Here is a 23169-nt window from a genome sequence, read left to right as displayed (position 1 = left end):
ACAATAATAATAGCAATAATAATTCCACAATAAATGGCTGTTTTCTTTTAGTTTCACATGTTATTATTTTATTTTCTCCCCATCTTTTCGCCTACTCCTCCTCACTCTTCCCACTTCTTCCCTCCCCTCGTCCCACTCTCCCCTCCCCTCGTCCCCACTCTCCCCTCCCCTCGTCCCCTCTCTCCCCTCCCCTCGTCCCCACTCTCCCCTCCCCTCGTCCCCCACGTCTCCCCTCCCCTCGTCCCCCTCTCCCCTCCCCTTCTCCCCTCTAGAGCCAAGCTAAACTTTCTAAGCCATAACAAGGCTCGTCTTAGGGGAAAAACCACTAGCTTAATGTACCACCCACTACACCACCACACCCACCACCACAATCACTACCACAATCACCACCACAACCACCACCACACCCACCACCACCGCCAGCACACCGCCACCACCGTCACAACCACCGCAACAACACTCACCATCACCACCACAACACTCATGTGTAAATATATCCTTATTCATCCCTATGGCATTCCTACGCACGTTACTTTCACACACATTACGCCTCTTACGCAATGAATTCTCACTCATTCTACTCACACCCGTTCCTTTCTCCCCGTTCATGCACCTAACAGCTAATATGACTATCAGATGGCTCAACTGTCAGATGGCACATCTATCAGCTGGTGCATCTGCAAGCTGATGAAGCGCTCAACTGATGCTGCGCTCAGCTGGTGTAGCCAGCATCTGGTGCAGCGCTCAGCTGGTGCAACTCTCAGTTGAGAGAATATGAACACGTGGCTTTGTTTACATTCCGACCGAGTGGTCAAGATGGCGGCGAAACTTGGGACCGAACGTGATGCGTCTGACCTCTGGAAAGATCCTCCATTCCCACTATGCCCACCTACCTACCTGCCCAACCTTACTCTTCTTTGCCCACGACTCTCACTCCCCTCCAGTCACCATAATGGGACGCCTACATTTATTATCTCATGTACAACAAAAAGAAAATCATGAATTTCTCGACACCTAAATCTATATACAGTAACTTGCTCATTTTCCCTTCGACAAATACCAAAGGGTCGCCTGCTGCAAATGATGAACAAAAACTGCAACAATTAGCAATTAAACCACACTTCCTTGGCTGCAAGAATCAACAGCTAACGTACACTGTAGTCAACGTTTCGCTCAGTCCTGGGGTATGGTTAGTCTCAATTTCATAATAGTCCAGGATGGACCGAAACGTCGACTAGAATTCGTGTCTAAAGCGTGGGTCATTAGTGACAACACCATTGCCTGGTCCACTGGTCCAGTGTGTCTCTGTGACCAACAGAATGAATGTCATTGCAATGTTCATGTGACTGAACTCATTAATTGTGCAACCAACACATTGCTACAGTTAACTGACTCAATTGTTCATGTTAACAACTGAAACCTGCAAATTACTAGTTGCTAGTTCCTGGTTCCCTCCCAGACCGCCTCCCTTCCTTCCTTCCTCTTTGCCTACATCCTTCCCTTCCTTCCTCTCTACCTCCCTCCCTCCCTTCCTTCCTCTCTACCTACCTCCCTCCCTCCCTTCCTTCCTCTACCTACCTCCCTCCTTTTCATCATGACTATATACGGATGTTACTGGAGATGTATGTCTTTCAACGTATATATGCTGAGAATTTAATCCTTATTTTAGAGATTAAAGTATTCTAGTAGGATGGTAAAAAGATGATCGTGCAGCCTTAATGACCCTAGTGTAGTCGACAGGCTTTAAACCCCATTAGCCTAGCCAACATACGAGAGGCACTCACCTATTCGTACTCACCTATTTATGGTTGCAGGGGTCCATTCACAGCTCCTGGACCCATTTCATTTCTCGGTGTATACACGCTGTTAATTTATTTTAATCACTGAGTGATTTAAATATTCTTGTCTGGTAATGAAAGGGTAACAAGCATCATCAATAACCCTTGTGTAGTAGTTATATCTGAAACTTATATTAACCAACATATCTCCGTCTCCTCCCCCTCCCTGGCTGCCTTCCTCCCTCCCTCCATGGCTGCCTTCCTCCCTCCCTCCCTCCCTCCCTCCCTCCCTGGCTGCCTTCCTCCCTCCCTTCCTGGCTGCCTTCCTCCCTCCCTCCCTGGCTGCCTTCCTCCCTCCCTCCCAGGCTGCCTTCCTCCCTCCCTCCCTGGCTGCTCGTTCGTCAGGTGTTGAGCTACGGCAGGCACCTGCAGTAATTAAGGATCCTCTGTTACAGTGACGCCCTTCCTGCCTGGCTCTCACTTTTTTCTTCAGCCACGTCTTCTTCGTACTTCCTGCCATTCATTCTCTCTCTCTCTCTCTCATTTCTGCAATATGTCTAGAATATATATATATATATATATATATATATATATATATATATATATATATATATATATATATATATATATATATATATATATATATATATATATTGATTTATGACAATAAGAGACTTTGTGGTGATTTAAGGAGAAACTCTTGGAGCCTTGAATGTGTGTTGTGATGAAGGAACCATAGAGGGAGGGAGGGAGGGAGGGAGGGAGGGAGGGAGGGGAAAGTACGGTGATGTTATTTATCTATTTAATTATAACAAGACACAGACGACGTGAAAGTTTCTCCCTCTCCTCCCCCCTTCCTCCTGCACCTCCCCATCCCTCCTGCACCTCCCTTCCCCCTCTCTCCTCCACCTTCCCCTCTCTCCTCCCCCAATACATTGTAACATTAGAGTGATGGAATATAGCAGGGGAAACACGGCTAACTTATGTTCCTATTGTGTAACTGTCGTTCAGAATAGGGCGGCACCACACCGACATATCCATTTTTTTTTGTTTTTTTGCTAAATAAAAATATATGAGTGCCGGGGTGCGCCTCCTTCCTTCCCTATACAGAGAATAACATTCCGGTAACAAACACTGAGGCTAAAATAGTGTCACGACCTACTCTGCTTCCACTTTCTGTAACGTTGTGCCATGACTGCTAGCCCACTGGGTAATGATTGCCTCTCTGCAGCCAGGGTTGACCACGGCTGCGTCTGCTCAGCTATTGGATGGGCGCTCCCGTGAACACTGCTTCGCCCTTGAGTCAATGAGATTCTCTCCTAGATACCATGGTGCTGCTGGTATCTTGGCACAGAGTCACTTCTACAATTCCACTGCTACACTTCTGGTTCATCTCACGGATACGACCTACGTCCACTAGTGGGCCTCGCCCACATGTGGCGATACCTTCAACCCCTGCGTCTCTCCACTTCGTCTTCTTGCCTTGCTATTAGATGGATCAATCCTGCTGCGCGGGAGAAACGTCTCTAGTAGAGATACCCAGGTGTTGCTCATGTGTCTTATACATCAACTTTTTGGTATTATATCAATGAAAGAAGACGAAGAGGCCGAAGACAAGGTAGAAGAACAATATCAATAGGCTGATCTACACAGCATTACTGACAACCTTGGTTGTCATCACAGCGCCGGCCTGGTTGCTGTACTAAACATCAAAGTGGCAATGAAGCAAGAAATTCCCATCATGAATCGTCCGTCACACTGACACTACTCGTCCGTCGCTCGTACGCCACTTGAACGCACAAGCAAACAAGGAAACAATCTGTTTGTGCCGTTCATATGAGCTGCAGTTCACTAACAGAGCTGTCAACTCCAGCGGCCGACTGTATACGAATCCGGATACTAAAATGCGCGCGCGCGCGTGTGTGTGTACTCACCTATTTGTACTCACCTATTTGTGGTTGCAGGGGTCGAGTCCTAGCTCCTGGCCCCGCCTCTTCACCGGTTGCTACTAGACCCTCTCTCTCCCCGCTCCATGAGCTTTATCAAACCTCGTCTTAAAACTGTGTATGGTTCCTGCCTCCACTACGTCATTTTCTAGGCTATTCCACTGCCTTACAACTCTATGACTGAAGAAATACTTCCTACTATCTCTCTGACTCATTTGTGTCTTCAACTTCCAATTGTGGCCTCTTGTTTCTGTGTCCCCTCCCTGGAACATCCTGTCCTTGTCCACCTTGTCTATTCCACGCAGTATTTTATATGTCGTTATCATGTCTCCCCTGACCCTCCTGTCCTCCAGTGTCGTCAGGCCGATTTCCCTTAATCTTTCTTCATAGGACATTCCCCTTAGCTCTGGAACTAACCTTGTTGTGTGTGTGTGTGTGTGTGTGTGTGTGTGTGTGTGTGTGTGTGTGTGTGTGTGTCCACCTTATCAAGTCCTATGAATATTTTGTATATCATTAACACGTATCATCTGATTCTTCTGTGTTTGAATGTCATCAGGTTCAATTCCTTTAGTCTCAAAGAGTAAGACGTGTATAGCAGTTGGGTATCTTCATTGTTGATTGTAACATTACACAGTAAACTTCTTCAGTCAAATACAAAGGCAGCAGGCGGGGTAGCGTAGTAAAAATGATATAATCAGAGAAATAGTTTTGAGGCTGATGGACTGACTGCATCGTTGTTACGTCCTTACGACGCCTTCTGCCTCTGTGTTTGACTGAAGAAGGCTGTGTGGGCGAAATGTTTCAATCAACAATAAAGATATGTTGGGTATCTTTATTGTTGATTGAAACATTTCGCCCACACAGCCTTCTTCAGTCAAACACAGAGGCAGAAGGCGTCGTAAAGACGTAACAACGATGCAGTCAGTCCATCAGCCTCAAAACTATTTCTCTGATTATATCATTTTTACTACGCTACCCCGCCTGCTGCCCAACATGTGTCTTACTCTTTAACTTGTCGGTATTATATACCATTCTCAATGTCCTTTAGAACCCAATCTATAACCCTGCACTTCGTGAGAGTTCTAGGCTGGTGCTGCATGTTCCAATATGGGCCCTACATATATCGTATATAAGGGCCCCTGAACGATTCTTTTGTTGAAATTTCTGGAAGCAAGTCTTGGATTTGCCAAATGAGCATTCGTTGCAGAGGTTAATCGCTCGTTAAACTCTTTACGGATTTCCTTGTTGGTTGTGCGACTCTTCCTCCGTCCTCCTTCGGTCTTGTATCCTGGTCTTTCACTGTCGTCTTCTGATGTGACGGTGAAGTGATTTCGATTCAGACTTGGTTTTCGCTGCTACGTCATTCTTAAATTGTCGTTCAGCTTCTCACTCTTGCATGTTCGTTTTCGGCTCTTCTGCTCGCTTCTGCTTTATGTTCTTTGCTTTCCATAGTTCAACCTCTCCCCCCCCCACGTTCTTATGCCTCTGTTTTTTTTTTCCATCTCTGCATCTTCGGTTTAGCCATGGCTCTTTGTTGTTACAATTTTCACTTCTGGATATGAAGGTTTCCTCCACCTCCCAGTGTGTGCGCGTGCGTGCGCATATTTGCGTATATATGTGTGTCTTCCTGCGTGCGCATGCTTGCGTTGCCTGAAAACATGGTTAGCATGAGACACACGCGGCTCACAATGCTATCACTAAAAACCTGCTTGTTCTTCAACAGTGTTCCCATCACTGCCTGTTCAACAGTATTCTCATCAAAGCCTGTTCTTCAACAGTGTTCTTACCACTGCTACGACAGAGCCCATCACCTGTTCTCCCACTAGACATTATCTTAATACGAGATTACAACAGAAAAGTCGTGAGCAGCACTTCTGTTAGTTTTATATCTTTATTAAGGACACCATACCCATCCTGTGGGCGGTAGTCAAACGATTACAGAGGCACATAATGGGCCCAGGGACTGGACCACAAAGTTTTGATAGCTTAACAAGTTACAGTTCAATAAGTTAGGCTAAGTTAATTTAGGTGAGGTATAGGTTATGTTATATTTGGTTTGGGAACAAAAATCTGTATAAAAAATATATTTGACCACAACTATGCATTTTAAAAAAAAAATTCCGTGAAAGGCTTTTAAGGTTGTAACTTTTAAAGAGAGACGCTTAAAGACGCACGTTTTAAAGAGGGACATTTTTAAAAATGCACGTTTTAAAGAGGGACCTTCTAAGGATCTACGTCTTAAAGGGGGACGTTTTAAGGATATACGTTTTAAAGGGGAACGTTTTAAGGATGTACGTTTTAAAGAGTGACTTTTAAGGATGCATGTTTTCGTTTGGCAACGAAGTAGCCGAAATAGAAGAAACTCAAGCAATCTAACTCTGAACGTTCATCACTTGTGGTGTAAGAACGTAATGATTCTGCGGCGTTCTCTCTCTCTCTCTCTCTCTCTCTCTCTCTCTCTCGTGATGGACTCACCAGGAACTCTAAAACTCTCTATTCATCTTAAAAAAGTGTTAGAAAGTTAGGTTAAACAATACACGCGTATATACACCGCTGTTTGTGCTTGCGTCACACTTTCTTGCGTCAGTGTTTGGCCGTGTGTAATCTGTGTGTATGCGAGTACTCTTCAAACTGTATTCACCTGATCGAAGCAACGCGTCTGAACGGCGCAGAAAGTTACATGTTATGCAAATTATAATGCCTGCGCGCTTATATTAGTGATGAGGCTGGAGAAACATCACCAGTGAACACGCGAGTACACACGTGGTCGCTCCAGTGAACACAAGAGCAAGTGATCGTACACCTGCGCGCGAGCTCGCGAACCATGCCAGTGTTGCCATTGTGTACTCAGGCGAGAAAGTGTTGTGTGTCTCTCCTGGACGGCAACACTGACCTCTAACTTTCACACATTTGTCTCACTCCTCCTGTCTGGCGCCTCTGTCCCGTGTCTCTCACTACCTGTCTCTCATCTCTGTTATCTTTCTCACAAGAATACGTAAGAATGTGCTTTGCTGGAGGCCTACCGGCCTATGCTAGGCATATCCAAATTATACCCGCTCACATCCGTTTATAATACCAGCTCAACTTATTTTTAAAGATATCCAAGGTTTTGACTTCAATGACACTTCTCGGGAATTTATTCCACTCATCCACAACCCTATTGCCAAGCCAGTACTCTCCGCTATCCTTTCTAAATCTAAATTTGTTCAACTTGAATCCAATGCTGCGAGTCCTGTCTTGGTTGGGTATTTTCAGCGAGTTATTTATATCCCCCTTTATTTTTAATTTTATCCTTTTGTGCACTTTGATCATATCGTAGCCCTTCTCTCACCTCTGTAACCTGCCGAGTACCACCTCTGTCACCTGTGATGCTCCTGATATAGGTTTATTAACCGGTACTTTTCGTATAGGCTATTTAGTTGTTAATAGGCGATATGGACTATATAAATGATATGGAATATAGGCTATATAATTAAGCATCATATTTTACTAAAACTCGTTATAACAGTTATTAACACTGATAGCTAACACACTGTGTTAGCTATCAGTGTTAATACCTGCTGTCTGCCTGGTGGTGGAGTTGTGTCCGTCAGGAAACAGGATAAATGCTTCCTGACGCAGCTCACATGATGCTCGCCACCTGGAGATTTTTGATCTGCCGATCCACACTTAATTAAAACTTGAAGATAACATAGTAATATTTTTACCATTGCTTCCTTTAGTGTTGTGTGTGTGTTGCTCCATTTCCTGGTACGCTTTCTCGTGAGGTCTGATGTCAACACGTCCTCCTGCACCGCTCTCTTTAGGACCATGGAAGGACCGTGTGTGGTTCGCTGGGGTCCAAGGACCGGCCACCTCCGCCCCTTGGCAGGGAGTCACCTCCCGTGACTCACAACTTTCTGCTGCTCAATCTCGACACGCTACTTCCTGGACACCTCTCGTGCTTCATGCTCACTGTCAGCACCTACAGATGTCAGTAACTACTGCTGTCAGTAACGCTCTAGAGACTCGCTGGTCTCAGAGTTGATTCCCGCCTGTCCTGCTTCATCCATTCAACCAACCTCGTTTTTTTCTAAGTTCAAACCAAGGTTTATGCGCCCGATAATAATAATAATAATAATAATAATAATAATAATAATAATAATAATAATAATAATAATAATAATAATAATAATAATAATAATAATAATAATTATTATTATTATTATTATAAAAAAACAATAAATTATTAACAATAATAACAATAATAAACAATAAAATTAATAATAATAATAATAATAATGTATCCTGTCCCTGCTCTCTTGCTGTTGCAAGTCAACCTTCATTCCTGCCATCCTTTGCATCAGCTAAATTCCTCACACGACTGCAAGAACTTCGCTTTTCTTTGTGACGTCTCGTCCTCCCTTTATCAACGGCATTTTACTCACAAATGTTTTCAGTAACACCTTCAAACCCCTTTAAGAATATACTTCACTACTCACCCTTTATTAAAACATCAATTGAAACATCACCCTCTCTCTTCCCTTTGTTTTGGCTCCCATAGTCCACTTTGGGGGACGTCAGGATACCAAACATGTGTACTGACGCTTCGACATTCTAGGTAATATTTAAGTCATGTATAACTGCATAACTAAACGTCTACTTGACACTTGAAAAGTCTAATTAGATCTCTATACGTTTAGTTCGTTACAGCATGTTCACTCGCGTCCAATAACACTGACAAATCTAATCACATCTTGGCAGTTCTAATAACTTCTCGTGTTCCACATTCACACGTAATCCAGCATCTGGTATTTTGTATCAGGCGTTTTCCTTGTTCTGGCTCAGTATCAATCTGCCCTAGTACTTTTGTCCAGCATTATAATCTTCCTATCGTTACTCACACTGCGCCACACACGATTATATCATCATCTCACTCACGGTATATGTGCATGGAGATTATTACCACTGTTCGTGCTGTACTAATCTACCTGCATCTTATTAGGAGATCTACATCAACAAACTAATATCAATCATAACCAAAGGATTCCATTAGGGCAATCACTTATGATCCAGAAAAATACCTCACTTCCCTCGCTAATACAAACAATACGCATTTCTGCGTCCACTCCACATTGTTAGGATACAGATTACTTGTATTAACCTAGATCTAAATCTCTTCTTAGAAGCTGCAATAGAGCAACACGTGAAAAAAAAGCCTTTCTGGAATCCCACCTATACGCTTACACGTAAAAAATCCATTTAAATAAAGTCACCAAAATATGGAGCACTTTATCCGAGGATTCTTAAAAAACTGTATTAACAAACCAGTGTAAAAAAAAGGTTAAACAGCACTGCCAAAATATAATAATAATAAAAAAATCAGCTATGCTCCAGTCAGAGAACTAACTTCATAAAAGATTTTAACAGATCGAGACGTTGTCTCAATAAAACTTGTTTGGCGAAGTGGCTTTTCGTCACTATTGTCCGCAGGACGAAGTTGAGGTAAACACAGTTCCATGGTCCATAGGCAAACACAGTCCCCTGGTCCATAAGCAAACACAGTCCCCTGGTCCATAAGCAAACACAGTCCCTGGTCCATAGGCAAACAGTCCCCTGGTACATAGGCAAACACAGTCCCCTGGTCCATAGGCCAACACAGTCCCCTGGTCCATAGGTGAACAGTCCACTGATCCACGAGTGAGCAGTCACCTACTCCAATTATACGCAGTCACCTGAACCAAAGTTAAACATGTCTCTTACTCAATAAGTAAACAGTCACTTGCACCACAGGTGATCTTAGCTAACTGCAAAACAGGTGATTCTAGCTAACTGTACCACAGGTGATCCTAGCTAACTGTACCACAGGTGATCCTAGCTAACTGTACCACAGGTGATCCTAGCTAACTGTGCCACAGGTGATCCTAGCTAACTGTGCCACAGGTGATCCTAGCTACCTGCACCACAGGTGATCCTAGCTAACTGTACCACAGGTGATCCTAGCTACCTGCACCACAGGTGATCATAGCTAACTGTGTCACAGGTGATCCTAGCTACTTGCATCACAGGTGATCCTAGCTAACTGCACCACAGGTGATCCTAGCTACCTGCACCACAGGTGATCCTAGCTAACTGTACCACAGGCGATCCTAGCTACCTGCTCCACAGGTGATCCTAGTTACCTGTACCACAGGTGATCCTAACTGTACCACAGGTAATCCTAGCTAACTATACCACAGCTGCTCCTAGCTAACTGTACCACAGGTGATCCTAGCTACCTGCACCACAGGTACAATGTCTTCAACGGTATCACTTGAAGGTTACCACAGACAGTCAGGTCCTTCAAGCTCACCCCGACACTCATTTGTCTTTTCTTCCTTAAGTATGATGGAAACTTTCTAAACACTGGCGACACTGAGATAGATTCATTTGGCACTGTTTCCCCCATTTCAGACACTGAGAATGGCACTGTTTCCCTTATCCCAAGCACTGAGTGGAACTGTTTACCTCATCCCTGATACTTATGGTATTGTTTCCCTTATCTCAGAGGGTGGCACTGTTTCCCCTCATTCCAGACATTGGATGTCACTTTTCCCAATCTTAAACACAGCTTCGCGCGGCACTGTTATCCCTCATCTTGGCACAAATGTATGGCACTCTTTCCTCCTCCCTCAAATCACAGTGACACTATTTCCCCTAGTCCCAGACACAGTAGCACTGTTTCCCCTCATACTAGGCAGTGGTACCGTTTTCCCTCATCCCAGACAGTGGCACTTTCCGCTCATCCCAGACAGTGGCACTGTTTCCCTCATTCCAGACACAGTGGCACTGTTTCATCTCTTTAGAGACACGATGGCTGCGTTTCCCTTCATCGAGGGTACAGAAAACCCTCTCTTGACGCTTGTCTTCCCTCGGTCCCCTCAGCCCGGACGAGAATCAAGCACAACTTACCACTCGGAGGCATGGCGGCAGCTACGGCTGCAGTAAGCAGCAGACATCGTGTAACCCCAGACATCACTACCGCTTCCTCCACTGCTACACTGACGCGAGACGCACCGCAGTCCCGCCTTATATAGCTTTCTTCCCCCGCGATTCGCGGGCTTTCTCCGCCCCCATCCCTTAGGCCCGACAGATGTGGCGGGAACCTGTTGAGGCTTTGCCGTTATCGCTTCTGGTTCCCTTTGAAAAGCGCTCTAAACAGATTTTCTTTAGATTTTTGTCTGTCACCCGTGAGTTGTGCTTTTACAGTAGTCAGAGAGTTCACAGCTTATAGGGAAGTTGCAACTATAAGACATACAGTCGAATCTTGGTATGTCTTGATGGAAGTTAAACATAATAAATGCGGTAATAACAGCAGCAGCAGCAGCAAGTAATCGAAGTCTTCCTAATACTAATCACGGAACGGGTGGGAGTTGAACCTATGGCAGGTGTGTCCTGAAACGTATAGGTCACAGGTTCAAAATCCTACCCTTTCCGTGTTTGCAATCATGTTTTACGATTTCGTGAGTAAGTGACGACGTCTTCCTAATACTAATAATGATAACCATAAAGTAATGATGAAAAGGAGGATTATTGATGTTTATTGATATTGTTGATAAATGAAAAAAGACTGATCGATGTTGACTAACAGTGATCGTGATGGCAGCTAATGATGATGAAGACAGCTAATGATGACGATGGCAGCTAATAATGATGATGATAGCTAATGAGGGTTAAGCACCTGGCTGACAAATGGGATGACAATTTAGTCCCTGATCGTTCCCTGGGTGGGCTTTCTCACGAATCATTCACACTAAAGACTGAGCCATTCTAGATGCTCTCAAGCTTGGAGAAGCTACAACCACAGACAGTTTAATTGTCTCTTGACTCCTTATCCTCATTACTTGCTCTTTACAGCCTGAGATTTGAATATAACAACATGCTTGTGTTTGAAGCCAGATATGCTAAAAAAATTATATTGAAAAGAGATTAAAGTTAAACTTTTGTGCATTTCCCCACGGATTAAAAATAGAGGATATGCAATGTAATTATAATTTCTAAATCAAGAGTCTGAAAAATCATTGGTGGAAGAGATCCAGTAAACGAATTGAAGGAAGTAAAACAGTGCAGATAGGAACTACCAGATCCACTGCCCATCCTAACGAAATGTGAGGAGTGAAAAGTGTCAATAAAGAAAGTAATATGATCAGTAGGCTGCAAGACAGTGTTAATGCTAGGCTGTATCTTCGGCAGTACAGTCTTTATGAAGAAATTTAGTTACATGAAGCGTCAAGTGTATGGGCAGAAACAAGGATCACACACATGTCTTGTAAAGTAAAAGGACACAAGTGCAACTAATGTGACATTTATTGGGGCAACGTTTCGCTCTCCAGGAGCTTTATCAAGCTTTAATGGCTTGATAAAGCTCCTGGAGAGCGAAACGTTGCCCCAATAAATGTCACATTAGTTGCACTTGTGTCCTTTGACTTTACATATTGTCGGTAATTCTACCAACTTTATTACACATGTCTTAATGAGTTAACAATCCAACTCTTTCGTGGCATTTTCAAACGAATCCTACAAAAAATGACAAACAAATACATTCTTAATGACAAGATATCTGAGTTCTTAAAATTGTATCCACACTCTGCACCACATAGGTTATGTCAGGTGAGGTTTGTTAGGAAACAGTACAAGAATTTACTGACGCGGGTCTTAGTCATATGGTGACCTGCAGCTGGAGTTTTTGTCATCGCTGGCTTACCGGTCCATTCCTTCAAAAAATAATAATTTTTACTAACTAATCACCAGCTAGATGAATAAAACTGCTGCTTCACGAGTTCGTTACTCAATAAATGACAAGTGTTTGCTGTTGTAATATGAAGATAATTGACTTTTTTATATTTCATTCACTTGTTGCATTTAGTTAATGATTATCTATGCAATGAGATTGAAGTATATGAAAGGTAAGTAATATCGTGGAGAGAAACAGACAGACATACTGACAGAGGTTAGACATGATCACTGAATTATGACCACGAGGGAAGGTTCCATGGCGTCGGTGATGGGCTTTTGATCCAAGTAACTGGACCAAACTTGAAATTTCTTGGAACGAATCTGATTGTCTCTCTCCCCCCAGGGAGCTGTATGGCTCCTACGGCTTTAGCGCTCCGCTCATGAATGCAGGAATAATAATAATATAATAATAATTATAATAATCTACTTGTAGTCCCACAAGGTATCATCTACCCCACAATATTCCCCCCACACGAGGATCACTGAATATTCCCCCACACGAAGATCACCGGTGGTGTGGGGTAACACTACTTAAAAACAAAAAAAAATGTTGAAGTCGCAGCAGTGACTGGCAAGATTCTATGTAGTGAAAAACATTTCCTAGCTGGGTTGGGGTACACAGCGCCCACCTGCAGTTTTCTCCTCAGCAGAGTTGGCTAAACACGGTCAACACACTCTATAGGAACTCTCCCCTGAAGTAGTGATTACCTCGTCATGGCCCTCTGTGTTTGTATTTTCTCCCAAAGACGTTCATCTAAACTTTCTCTCTCTTGAGAGAGAGACACAAAATGTGCAACACGGTGTTGACACAAGGTGCAGTACACACCCGGTGTACTCTCAGTACCATCTCTCGCAACGTGTCTTGCTCACGTTTTATTCAACACATGCAGTCGATTGATTAATAGATCCCTATGTAACATGATAAGGTTCACTGTGTAGGGCAAAAGGTTGTCGATAAAGGAACGCATTATGTTAGGTCCTGATGCATTGTGTCGGTATTTTATATAATTTCATGTCAAATGATCATTTTACCATGCTAAGTCAAGAGTACCGTGAGTGTTTAGCGGTTTCCCCCTCTCTATAATAATGATGGATCAGAAATTATGTTAAACCTGAAGTTTTTTTTTTTTTTTTTACGGAGGATGGTAATTCCATCTACTTGATTCTGTGTGAGTGCATGTACTTGATTATCTACCAGTGTATGTAATGGATTCTCCTTGAGCGCATGTACTTGATTCTCTACGAGTGCATGTACTTGATTCTCTACGAGTGCATGTACTTGATTCTCTACAAGTGCATGTACATGGCTCTGCAAGATCAACTTGCATTCTTCCCGCTGCTGAAGCGACTTTTCTAAACAAAACAGAACAGCACTCACAGCACCACACAGGATGCTGCATGATGCAGTGACAATGAGCGGTTACATTAATGTTCCAGCATTAATGTTCCAGCATTAATGTTCCAGAATTATTGTTCCTGCATTAGTATTAGGTGACCGTGCATATGGTTTAACACAGCGACTTTGAGGTGTTTTATCGGACGGTTTGTAAGTTTTTATCGGCTGTTTCTTGGTGTCATTTGATAGAACTGAAGACATACTACTGAAATTCAGATGATTTTGATTAGTTTTAGGATTGAAAGTAACTAAGAAAAAGGAGGAGTAGATGTAAAATAGAAAGAGACAGGCGCTCTCTTTACAGGCGACGGAAAAGAATAACAGAGCGGCTAAAAGAGGTCAATCTATCTGAAATGAGTAGGGAGACACTGGTCAGAGAAATAGCAAACATCGAACTTAAGCTAAAGGAATCTTATAGGAGTCAGGAATCGCGGGAAGAACTAAAAGCCATAAATGAAATCGAAAGAAACCCAAAGTATTTCTTCTCCTGTGCCAAATCAAAGTCGAGAACAACGTCCAGTATTGGGCCCTTACTTAAACAAGATGGGTCCTACACAGATGACAGCAAGGAAATGAGTGAGCTACTCAAGTCCCAATATGACTCAGTTTTTAGCAAGCCACTAACCAGACTGAGAGTCGAAGATCAAAATAATTTTTTTATGAGAGAGCCACAGAATTTGGTTAACACAAGCCTATCTGATGTTATCCTGACACCAAATGACTTCGAACAGGCGATAAATGACATGTCCATGCACTCTGCCCCAGGGCCAGACTCATGGAACTCCGTGTTCATCAAGAGCTGCAAGAAGCCCCTTATCACGAGCCTTTACCATCCTATGGAGAGGGAGCATGGACACGGGGGTCGTCCCACAGTTACTAAAAACAACAGACATAGCCCCACTCCACAAAGGGGGCAGTAAAGCAACAGCAAAGAACTACAGACCGATAGCACTAACATCCCATATCATAAAAATCTTTGAAAGAGTCCTAAGAAGCAAGATCACCACCCATCTAGAAACCCATCAGTTACACAACCCAGGGCAACATGGGTTTAGAACAGGTCGCTCCTGTCTGTCTCAACTATTGGATCACTACGACAAGGTCCTAGATGCACTAGAAGACAAAAAGAATGCAGACTTTGCAAAAGCCTTCGACAAGTGTGACCATGGCGTAATAGCGCACAAAATGCGTGCTAAAGGAATAACAGGAAAAGTCGGTCGATGGATCTATAATTTCCTCACTAACAGAACACAGAGAGTAGTAGTCAACAGAGTAAAGTCCGAGGCAGGCACGGTGAAAAGCTCTGTTCCACAAGGCACAGTACTCGCTCCCATCTTGTTCCTCATCCTCATATCTGACATAGACAAGGATGTCAGCCACAGCACCGTGTCTTCCTTTGCAGATGACACCCGAATCTGCATGACAGTGTCTTCCATTGCAGACACTGCAAGGCTCCAGGCGGACATCAACCAAATCTTTCAGTGGGCTGCAGAAAACAATATGAAGTTCAACGATGAGAAATTTCAATTACTCAGATATGGTAAACACGAGGAAATTAAATCTTCATCAGAGTACAAAACAAATTCTGGCCACAAAATATAGAGCGAAACACCAACGTCAAAGACCTGGGAGTGATCATGTCGGAGGATCTCACCTTCAAGGACCATAACATTGTATCGATCGCATCTGCTAGAAAAATGACAGGATGGATAATGAGAACCTTCAAAACGAGGGATGCCAAGCCCATGATGACACTCTTCAGGTCACTTGTTCTATCTAGGCTGGAATATTGCTGCACACTAACAGCACCTTTCAAGGCAGGTGAAATTGCTGACCTAGAAAATGTACAGAGAACCTTCACGGCGCGCATAACGGAGATAAAACACCTCAATTACTGGGAGCGCTTGAGGTTCCTGAACCTGTATTCCCTGGAACGCAGGCGGGAGAGAGTTAAGTTTAATATGTTTATTATGCACCCCATACCCATCCTGAGAGATACATGATTATATACACCTGGAAAATCCTGGAGGGACTAGTACCGAACTTGCACACGAAAATCACTCACTACGAAAGCAAAAGACTTGGCAGACGATGCAGCATCCCCCCAATGAAAAGCAGGGGTGTCACTAGCACGTTAAGAGACCATACAATAAGTGTCAGGGGCCCGAGACTGTTCAACTGCCTCCCAGCATACATAAGGGGGATTACCAACAGACCCCTGGTAGTCTTCAAGCTGGCACTGGACAAGCACCTAAAGTCGGTTCCTGACCAGCCGGGCTGTGGCTCGTACGTTGGTTTGCGTGCAGCCAACAGTAACAGCCTGGTTGATCAGGCTCTGATCCACCAGGAGGCCTGGTCACAGACCGGGCCGCGGGGGCGTTGACCCCCGGAACTCTCTCCAGGTAAACTCCAGGTAAACTTGAAATTGAGCTCAAAGTAACGTAAATATTAGTAGCATCATAAATAAAAAACATTAGCAGAGGGCTCAATTTTTCTCATAGAATTTAACAGCTAAACATCGCTGCCATTTTCAGTTAAATCTTTACGTACAGATTTCCAAAATTCTACTTTCACTTAACAGAATTCTCAATTTTACCCTTGAAGAAATGTTTTCCTTCTGCAACCACCACCAGCAATCAACTCATCAACTTTAACAAATCTCTTGCCAGGGGAAAAAATTGTTTGAGATGATTAACCAACTAGCCAGTAGCCAGTGGGTACCAGGATGTGGCAACTTGCCTAGTATCATAAGCTTGCTGGTTGCTCTGCAATGGGATTTGAAGCCTATCGACTACTCAGAGAATCAATAAGGTTGAATGTTATTAGTTCGCTAAGAGCCAAGAATACGTCAATACTCAAAACAGGAAATAAATTTTCAGCGTACATACAGTGAGAGACATACACCTCTCGGCGTGTATCATCTACGGTGCTAGACGCCAGGGGTGAGGTGTCGGTGTGTCGGTACTTAGATCCACTTGGTTGATGGGGTTCAAAGTCCATAGACTACGCGAGGTTATTGAATCTGCATTTAAAGGATGCTAGGGATACTTTTCTCGAAACACATAAAGTTATTATTATTATTATTATTATTATTAATAGTAGTAGTAACAGTTGCAATAGTAGTAGAAATAGTAGTAGTAATAGTAGTTGTAGTAGTTGTTGTTATTGTTGTGCTAGTTGTAGTAGCAGAAGTAGTAGTAGTAGTAGTAGTAGTAGTAGTTGTTGTTGTTGTTGCTATTGTAGTAATTATATTAGCAGTAGTAGTAGTTGCTGTTGTTTTTGTTGTGGCAGTTGTAGTAGTAACAGTAGTAGCAGTAGTTTTTTTTTTTTTTTTTTTTTTTTTTTTATTCGCCGGTATTCTCCCGGCCCGGATCTTTTCCAAGTAGCAGTAGTTGTTGTTGTTGTGGTAGTAGCTGTAGCAGTAATTGTGTAGTAGTAGTAGTCGTTGTTGTCATAATAATTGTAGTAGTAGAAGTAGTAGTATTAGTAATAGTAGTATACTTTTATGACAGTGTTGTCACATTAAATGACGCAGTGTATTGTACACTCCTAAATTCTGTACATATAGAACACCAAAACAAAGTGTTACGAAGTGCACGAAACGGAGGTGAAAAATTAACCTTTCTGGTCCTTCCTGTGACCTTACTTTCACATGCACACCTCGGATTTTATACATAGACCTTAAGGGCAACGGTAACCGAGGGGTCATTAATGTGAGAACACAAATTTACATTTTCCTGGTGACTCCTAGTGTTTATATTCTTGGTTTCTGTTTTTCCTGGTAACCGCTGGTATTTTCATTCTTGTTTTCTGGTTTTCCTGGTGACCGCTGGTGTTTCTATTCTTGGTTCCTGTTGATATCTGTTGTTTCTGTCACTGGTTTTCTGTTTTCTTCTGGTTATACCTGTTGTTTTCATTCTCTCAAGTACATATTTTCTTGTTGTATAGCTCTACAGTAGATATCCTTCCGTTGTTTACCTCTGTAGTATATGTCCTTCTGTTGTATACCTCTACAGTAGATATCCTCCCGCTGTTTACCTCTGCAGTAGATATCCTCCGGTTGTACACCTCTGCAGTAGATATCCTCCCGTTGTTTACCTATACAGTACATACCCTCCCGTTGTTTACCCCTACAGTAGATATCCTACCGTTGTACATCGCTGCAGTGCGCATGCTCCCGGTACTTAGACTCGTGACATTTAAAAAGCTACGATTTAATAATAATGATAATATCATTTAACGCATACATGCCAAAAAAAAAAAAAAGAATAGCATTAGCATATATACTGGATTTGATATAATATTTTTGAAAGTATATAACACTGTAAATATTTTACGGTGTACATTGTAAGGAATAAATGTGGTGAAATATTATTTTTGTTAATATGAAAAATGATCGCATTGTGTTAGTTAAGATTTGGAAATATTATACTACTTGGTTTTAGCAATCGTATTACGTAGCAAATCGCATTACGTAGCAAATCGTATTATGTAGCACTCTGGGCTACCACAAGATATATGTACCAATAAGCTTATATCTCTCAGTGTATATAGGTTGAGAGTATACTTTTATCCCTATTTTAGAGATTAATATATTCTTGCCTGGTGGTGAAGAGACTACGTGCAGCCTTAATGACCCTAGTGTGGTCGATAGATTTTAAAGTCTATCAACAACAGGGCGCGTTTAAGTGGTGTTGAGAAACATAAATATCACATCTTATGATGTAATTTTTATACGGTGGTGGACCGGTAAGACATGGGATGGCATTAGATAAAAGATCCAGAGCTTACTGAGCGGGTCATTATACAACTTACGATCCGTGTCAGAAGAAATTTTCTCATATTTTTTCTTGGCCAGTAAAATGCCACCATCAGTCACATTTGGGAAATCATCAGGTAATCTGATACGACAATGTCAGGCAGGTTGAAAGTTTAGAACTTGTTTAAAGGATGATGGTCAAATATACTGTTTGCTTAGACCTTAGTTTTAGAGGTGGATATGGGCATTGTGATTAGATGTTATTTGAATTGTTATGGCCACTCTTCTCTAAAGAAGGGACAAGTGGTGGACGAGTGATAGTGTCACTTTGCTTAGATAGCAGACGACCTATGTAGTAACAGCAATTACTAGTGCTATAAGTTCATCGGCTACTCAAAAATAAACTACAAAAGTAGCACCTTCCCGGGATGGTACCTGGGTGTTGATAGACTGCTGTAGCACCTTCCCGGGATGGTACCTGGGCGTCGATAGACTGTTGGTTTGCATCCTCCTGCAAATTAATTTTCATATTCAAATATAACCGTAGATGGAACTCTGCAAGCATCGCTATGCTTGTGTAGCTACAAACAAGTAATCACTAATTCGCCATAAAACGAGGTCAAGTTGGGGAAAGTGGCTGCACACCCCATGTATGTCTGGGAGAACTGCTGTCCCCCTGGGTGCCGCCGTCAGCGCCTCCTTCATCACCTACTCAGAAACCCTCTTACTGCCGCTTGTTTCTCAGTGTTATTTACCTCTTAGAGCTTCTGAACGCTCTACTTTGTGAGTAGAATGAGTTATTGCCAGTGTGAGCGGGACATGATAGATCCGGTTGAGCTTTAGTTCAGCGTGATATCCCGGACTTCACACATTTCTTGCTTCCCACTTTACCCTCCCTTCACTATCGAGGGTACATTCTCGAACTTCCTTTTAATTAACCCCATTGTACACTAAATTATGCAGCTTCTAGTGCAAATGCAAAATGACACTCAAGCCTATACTAGTTGCTTGCATGAGTTAGCTAAAATTGCCCGAAGACAGAATGCCCGTGAACTTTCTTGCATCCAACTGAGCCCTGGAGACGGGCGGATCTGTGCATTGTGTTGACCCTTTCAACCCCGGGCGATAGAACGCCCTGGGGAATTGCAAACGATGTTGGTCGTGTTCAGTAGAGGGTCCGGTCGCCTATATAAAGTGCTAGAAAACGAGCCTATTTGTTTGAAGTTTACCTCGTCAGAAGAAATCAATTAGGTTAAAATGAGTAAGAAGTACTGGAGACCGAACCGACGTCCTTGCACACTCAAGCCTATAGTTTATCTTCTCAGTCACAAAGTTTGGTCACGATGACTAAGACTTTTCACACTCGTCGTCATGCAACAGCAAGATAAAAATCAAGATTACTCAGGATAGTCATGTGCAGCAGTGTGCCAACTTAACCTAACATTTCTAGTTGTGCTTACTTTATATAATGTGTGTCACGCAGCCTTGCCATTCTGTCATCAGAGGTTTGGGGTTATAGAAGGGTTGGTAGAGAGGAAAGAGGAATGACTGATGAGTGCACAAGGAGTAAAACCTGGTACATGAATATTTTTTGCAGTGTAATAATTATATACCTGGAGTATATCTGGAGAGAGTTTCGGGGTTCAACGCCCCCGCGGCCCGGTCTGAGACCAGGCCTCGTGGTGGATCAGGGTCTGATCAAGCAGGCTGTTACTGCTGGCCGCACGCAAACTGACGTATGAACCACAGCCTGGCTGGTTTCGTACTGACTTTAGGTGCCTATCCAGTGCCTTCTTGAAGACAGCCAGGGGTCTACTGGTAATCCCATTTATGTATGATGGGAGGCAGTTGAACAGTCCTGGGCCTCTGACACTCTGTTGTCTCTCAGCGTACTTGTGGCGCCATTGCTTTTCAGTGGGGGAATGCTGCATCTTCTGCCGAGTCTTTTGCTTTCATAGGGAGTGATTTTCGTGTGCAAGTTTGGTGCCAATCTCTCTAGGATTTTCCAAGTGTACATTATCATGTATCTCTCTCGCCTGCGTTCCAGGGAATAAAAATCAAGGGACTTCAGCCGTTCCCAATAATTTAGTTGCCTTATCGTACTTGTGTGAGCCGTGAAAGTTTTTGTACACTCTCCAGGTCAACAATTTCGCCTGCCTTGAAGGGGGCAGTTAGTGTACAGCAGTATTCCAGCCTAGAGAGAACAAGCGATTTGAACAGAATAATCAAGGGCTTGGCGTCCCTAGTTTTGAAAGCTCTTATTATCTATCCTGTCATTTTTCTAGCAGATGCAGTAGATACATTGTTGTGGTCTTTGAAGGCGAGATCCTCTGACATCACTCCCAGGCCTTCAAATTACTTTTTCGCTCTATTGTATGGTTGTAATTTGTTGTATACCCTGATACAGTTTCAATTTCCTCAAGTTTTTCATATCTGAGTAGTTGAAATTTCTCTTCATTGAACTTCTTATTGTTTTGAGTGGCCCATTTGAAGATTTGGTTGATGTCCACTTGGAGTGTCATCCGCAAAGGAAGACATGGAGCTATGGCATACATCAATGTCTGTTTCAGATATGAGGATGAGGAATAGGAAGGGCGCGAACACTGTGCCTTGTGGAACCGTAGCTGCCTCGGACTTTACTCTGTTTACTATTACTCTTTGTATTCTGTTTGTTAGGAAGTTATGAATCCATCTACCAACTTTTCCTGTTATTCTTTTTTCACGCATTTTGTGCACTATTACACCGTAGTCGCACTTGTCGAAGGCTTTTGCAAAATCTGTGTTTACTACATCTGCATTTTGTTTAATCTCTCTAGCATCCAGGACCTTGCCATAGTAGTCCAGTAGTTGGGACAAGCAGGAGCAACCTGCTTTAAACCTGTGTTGCCTGGGTTATGTAACTGATGGGTATCTAGGTGGTTGGCGATCTTGCTTCTTAGAACCCTTTCAAAGATTTATATGGTATGGGATGTTAGTGCTATCGGTCTGTAGTTCTTTGCAATTGCTTTACTGCCACCTGTGTAGAGTGAGGCTATGTCTGTTGTTTTTAGTGAATTTCCATCTGAGCTGCCTCCCGGGTTGATCTCTGCTAAAATATTATTTGCTACACTCCTCCATTTTAGGTGTCTCAAGTTGAAATCTTCCAGTAGCAGGATGCCTGGGGCAGAAGTTGGGAGATTTTCCAGAGAGTGGTCAATTTTCAAAAGCTGTTCCCGGAATAACTGGGATGTTGCATCCGGAGGCGTATATACAACCACAATGACAAGGTTTTGGTTTTCAGGCTTTACTGCCAAAACTTCAAATACATCATTTGAGGTGTTTAGTAGTTCTGAGCAAATGAGCGACTCTGTGAAGAAAATATGGATAGAAAATGAAAGGTTAAAACAGTGATGAGGGAGAATAAATGAGAGAATCAGTGAGTATCCATCAGCAAATTTTGTTAAGAACAAGAAATATTTTTGTAGAGAAACATAGAAGGTTAAAAAGCCTGGGTAGCAAACGGACTGGCAGTTAGGAATAGTGGTGAGATGTTAGACTGGAAGGTGGAAATATTGAAAAGATGGGGAGGATATTTTGAAGAGCTGTTCACCTGCGATGACGGAAAGGCTGTAGAGATCTCATGCATTGGACAGGGAGGAATAATATCTTACGTAGTAAGGATAAGCTTAAATTTTAAGTGGAGCCAGTAGGATGACTTGCTCATCCATATATATATGGTTTTATGCAATAACAGTATCATGTCAACTGAGGATAAGTTTGGTTAGCGTTTCTGGTGTTGCTCGTGGTAATCAGAACAGATTCCAGAGAGCGTATTGTTGTCCTTATCTCTATTATTGAAGGGGGTGAGAAATACGCATACCCAGAAGAAGCTCATAAATACTAATACAGTATATTTAAAAGGTAGGATAAGCAAAGAGAAAGGCGGTAAGCATCGTAATAAACATATATGAAAAAAAAGAAAGTTCAATAGAAGAGAGAGCTAGGTGAAGATGAGACATGACAAAACACAAATGGCTACACTGAACAAACACAAGAGTTTGTGGTGACCACGTGGTCTCACCCTGTGATACCCCCACCCTCCTTCCCTCCCTCCCTCCACCCCTCCTTTCCCCAACTCTCAATCAACTTTCCAGACAATTATAATATAGAAAATATACAGTCACTATCTTCAACAGCATTATATTGTATCCTCTAGGCTGCTAGCGTCGTAGTTACTGACATCTACGAGTATTGTAGTGTCAGCCAGAAGGTTAACAACTATTAGCCCGTTGAAGAGCTCTTGGTGCAAGGAACTGGAGCTAAACCATACCCCCGGCCGGGATTGAACCCGCGGTCATAGAGTCTCAAAACTCCAGCCCGTCGCGTTCAACGGATTATACTAAATTACCTCATATTTCCCAGGCGCTGTATGACCCTTACGGGAATATTGCTTTCTCATAATAATAATAATAAAAATAATAATAATAATAATAATAATAATAATAATAATAATAATAATAATAATAAAATAATACTAGTACTACTACTACTATTACT

At 42.7% G+C, this 23169-nt stretch overlaps 1 protein-coding gene across 2 annotated transcripts in view; it reads right to left on the bottom strand.

Moving 5' to 3' along the window:
• LOC128693999 (uncharacterized) overlaps positions 1-10745 on the bottom strand; it is an 84807-nt gene extending 74062 nt beyond the window's left edge. For both annotated transcript variants that reach the window (XM_053783963.2, XM_053783964.2), the window contains exon 1: positions 10655-10745. In XM_053783963.2, the coding sequence (XP_053639938.2) occupies positions 10655-10718 (64 nt within the window). In that variant the 5' untranslated portion in view covers positions 10719-10745. The remainder of the gene's footprint in view (positions 1-10654) is intronic.
• Positions 10746-23169: the final 12424 nt, after the last annotated feature.

The sequence above is a fragment of the Cherax quadricarinatus genome, chromosome 33, assembly GCF_038502225.1.
Source record: "Cherax quadricarinatus isolate ZL_2023a chromosome 33, ASM3850222v1, whole genome shotgun sequence".
Lineage (NCBI taxonomy): Eukaryota > Metazoa > Arthropoda > Malacostraca > Decapoda > Parastacidae > Cherax > Cherax quadricarinatus.
Note: the sequence above shows the minus strand (reverse complement) of the source record. Positions and strands in the feature narration are given on the sequence as shown.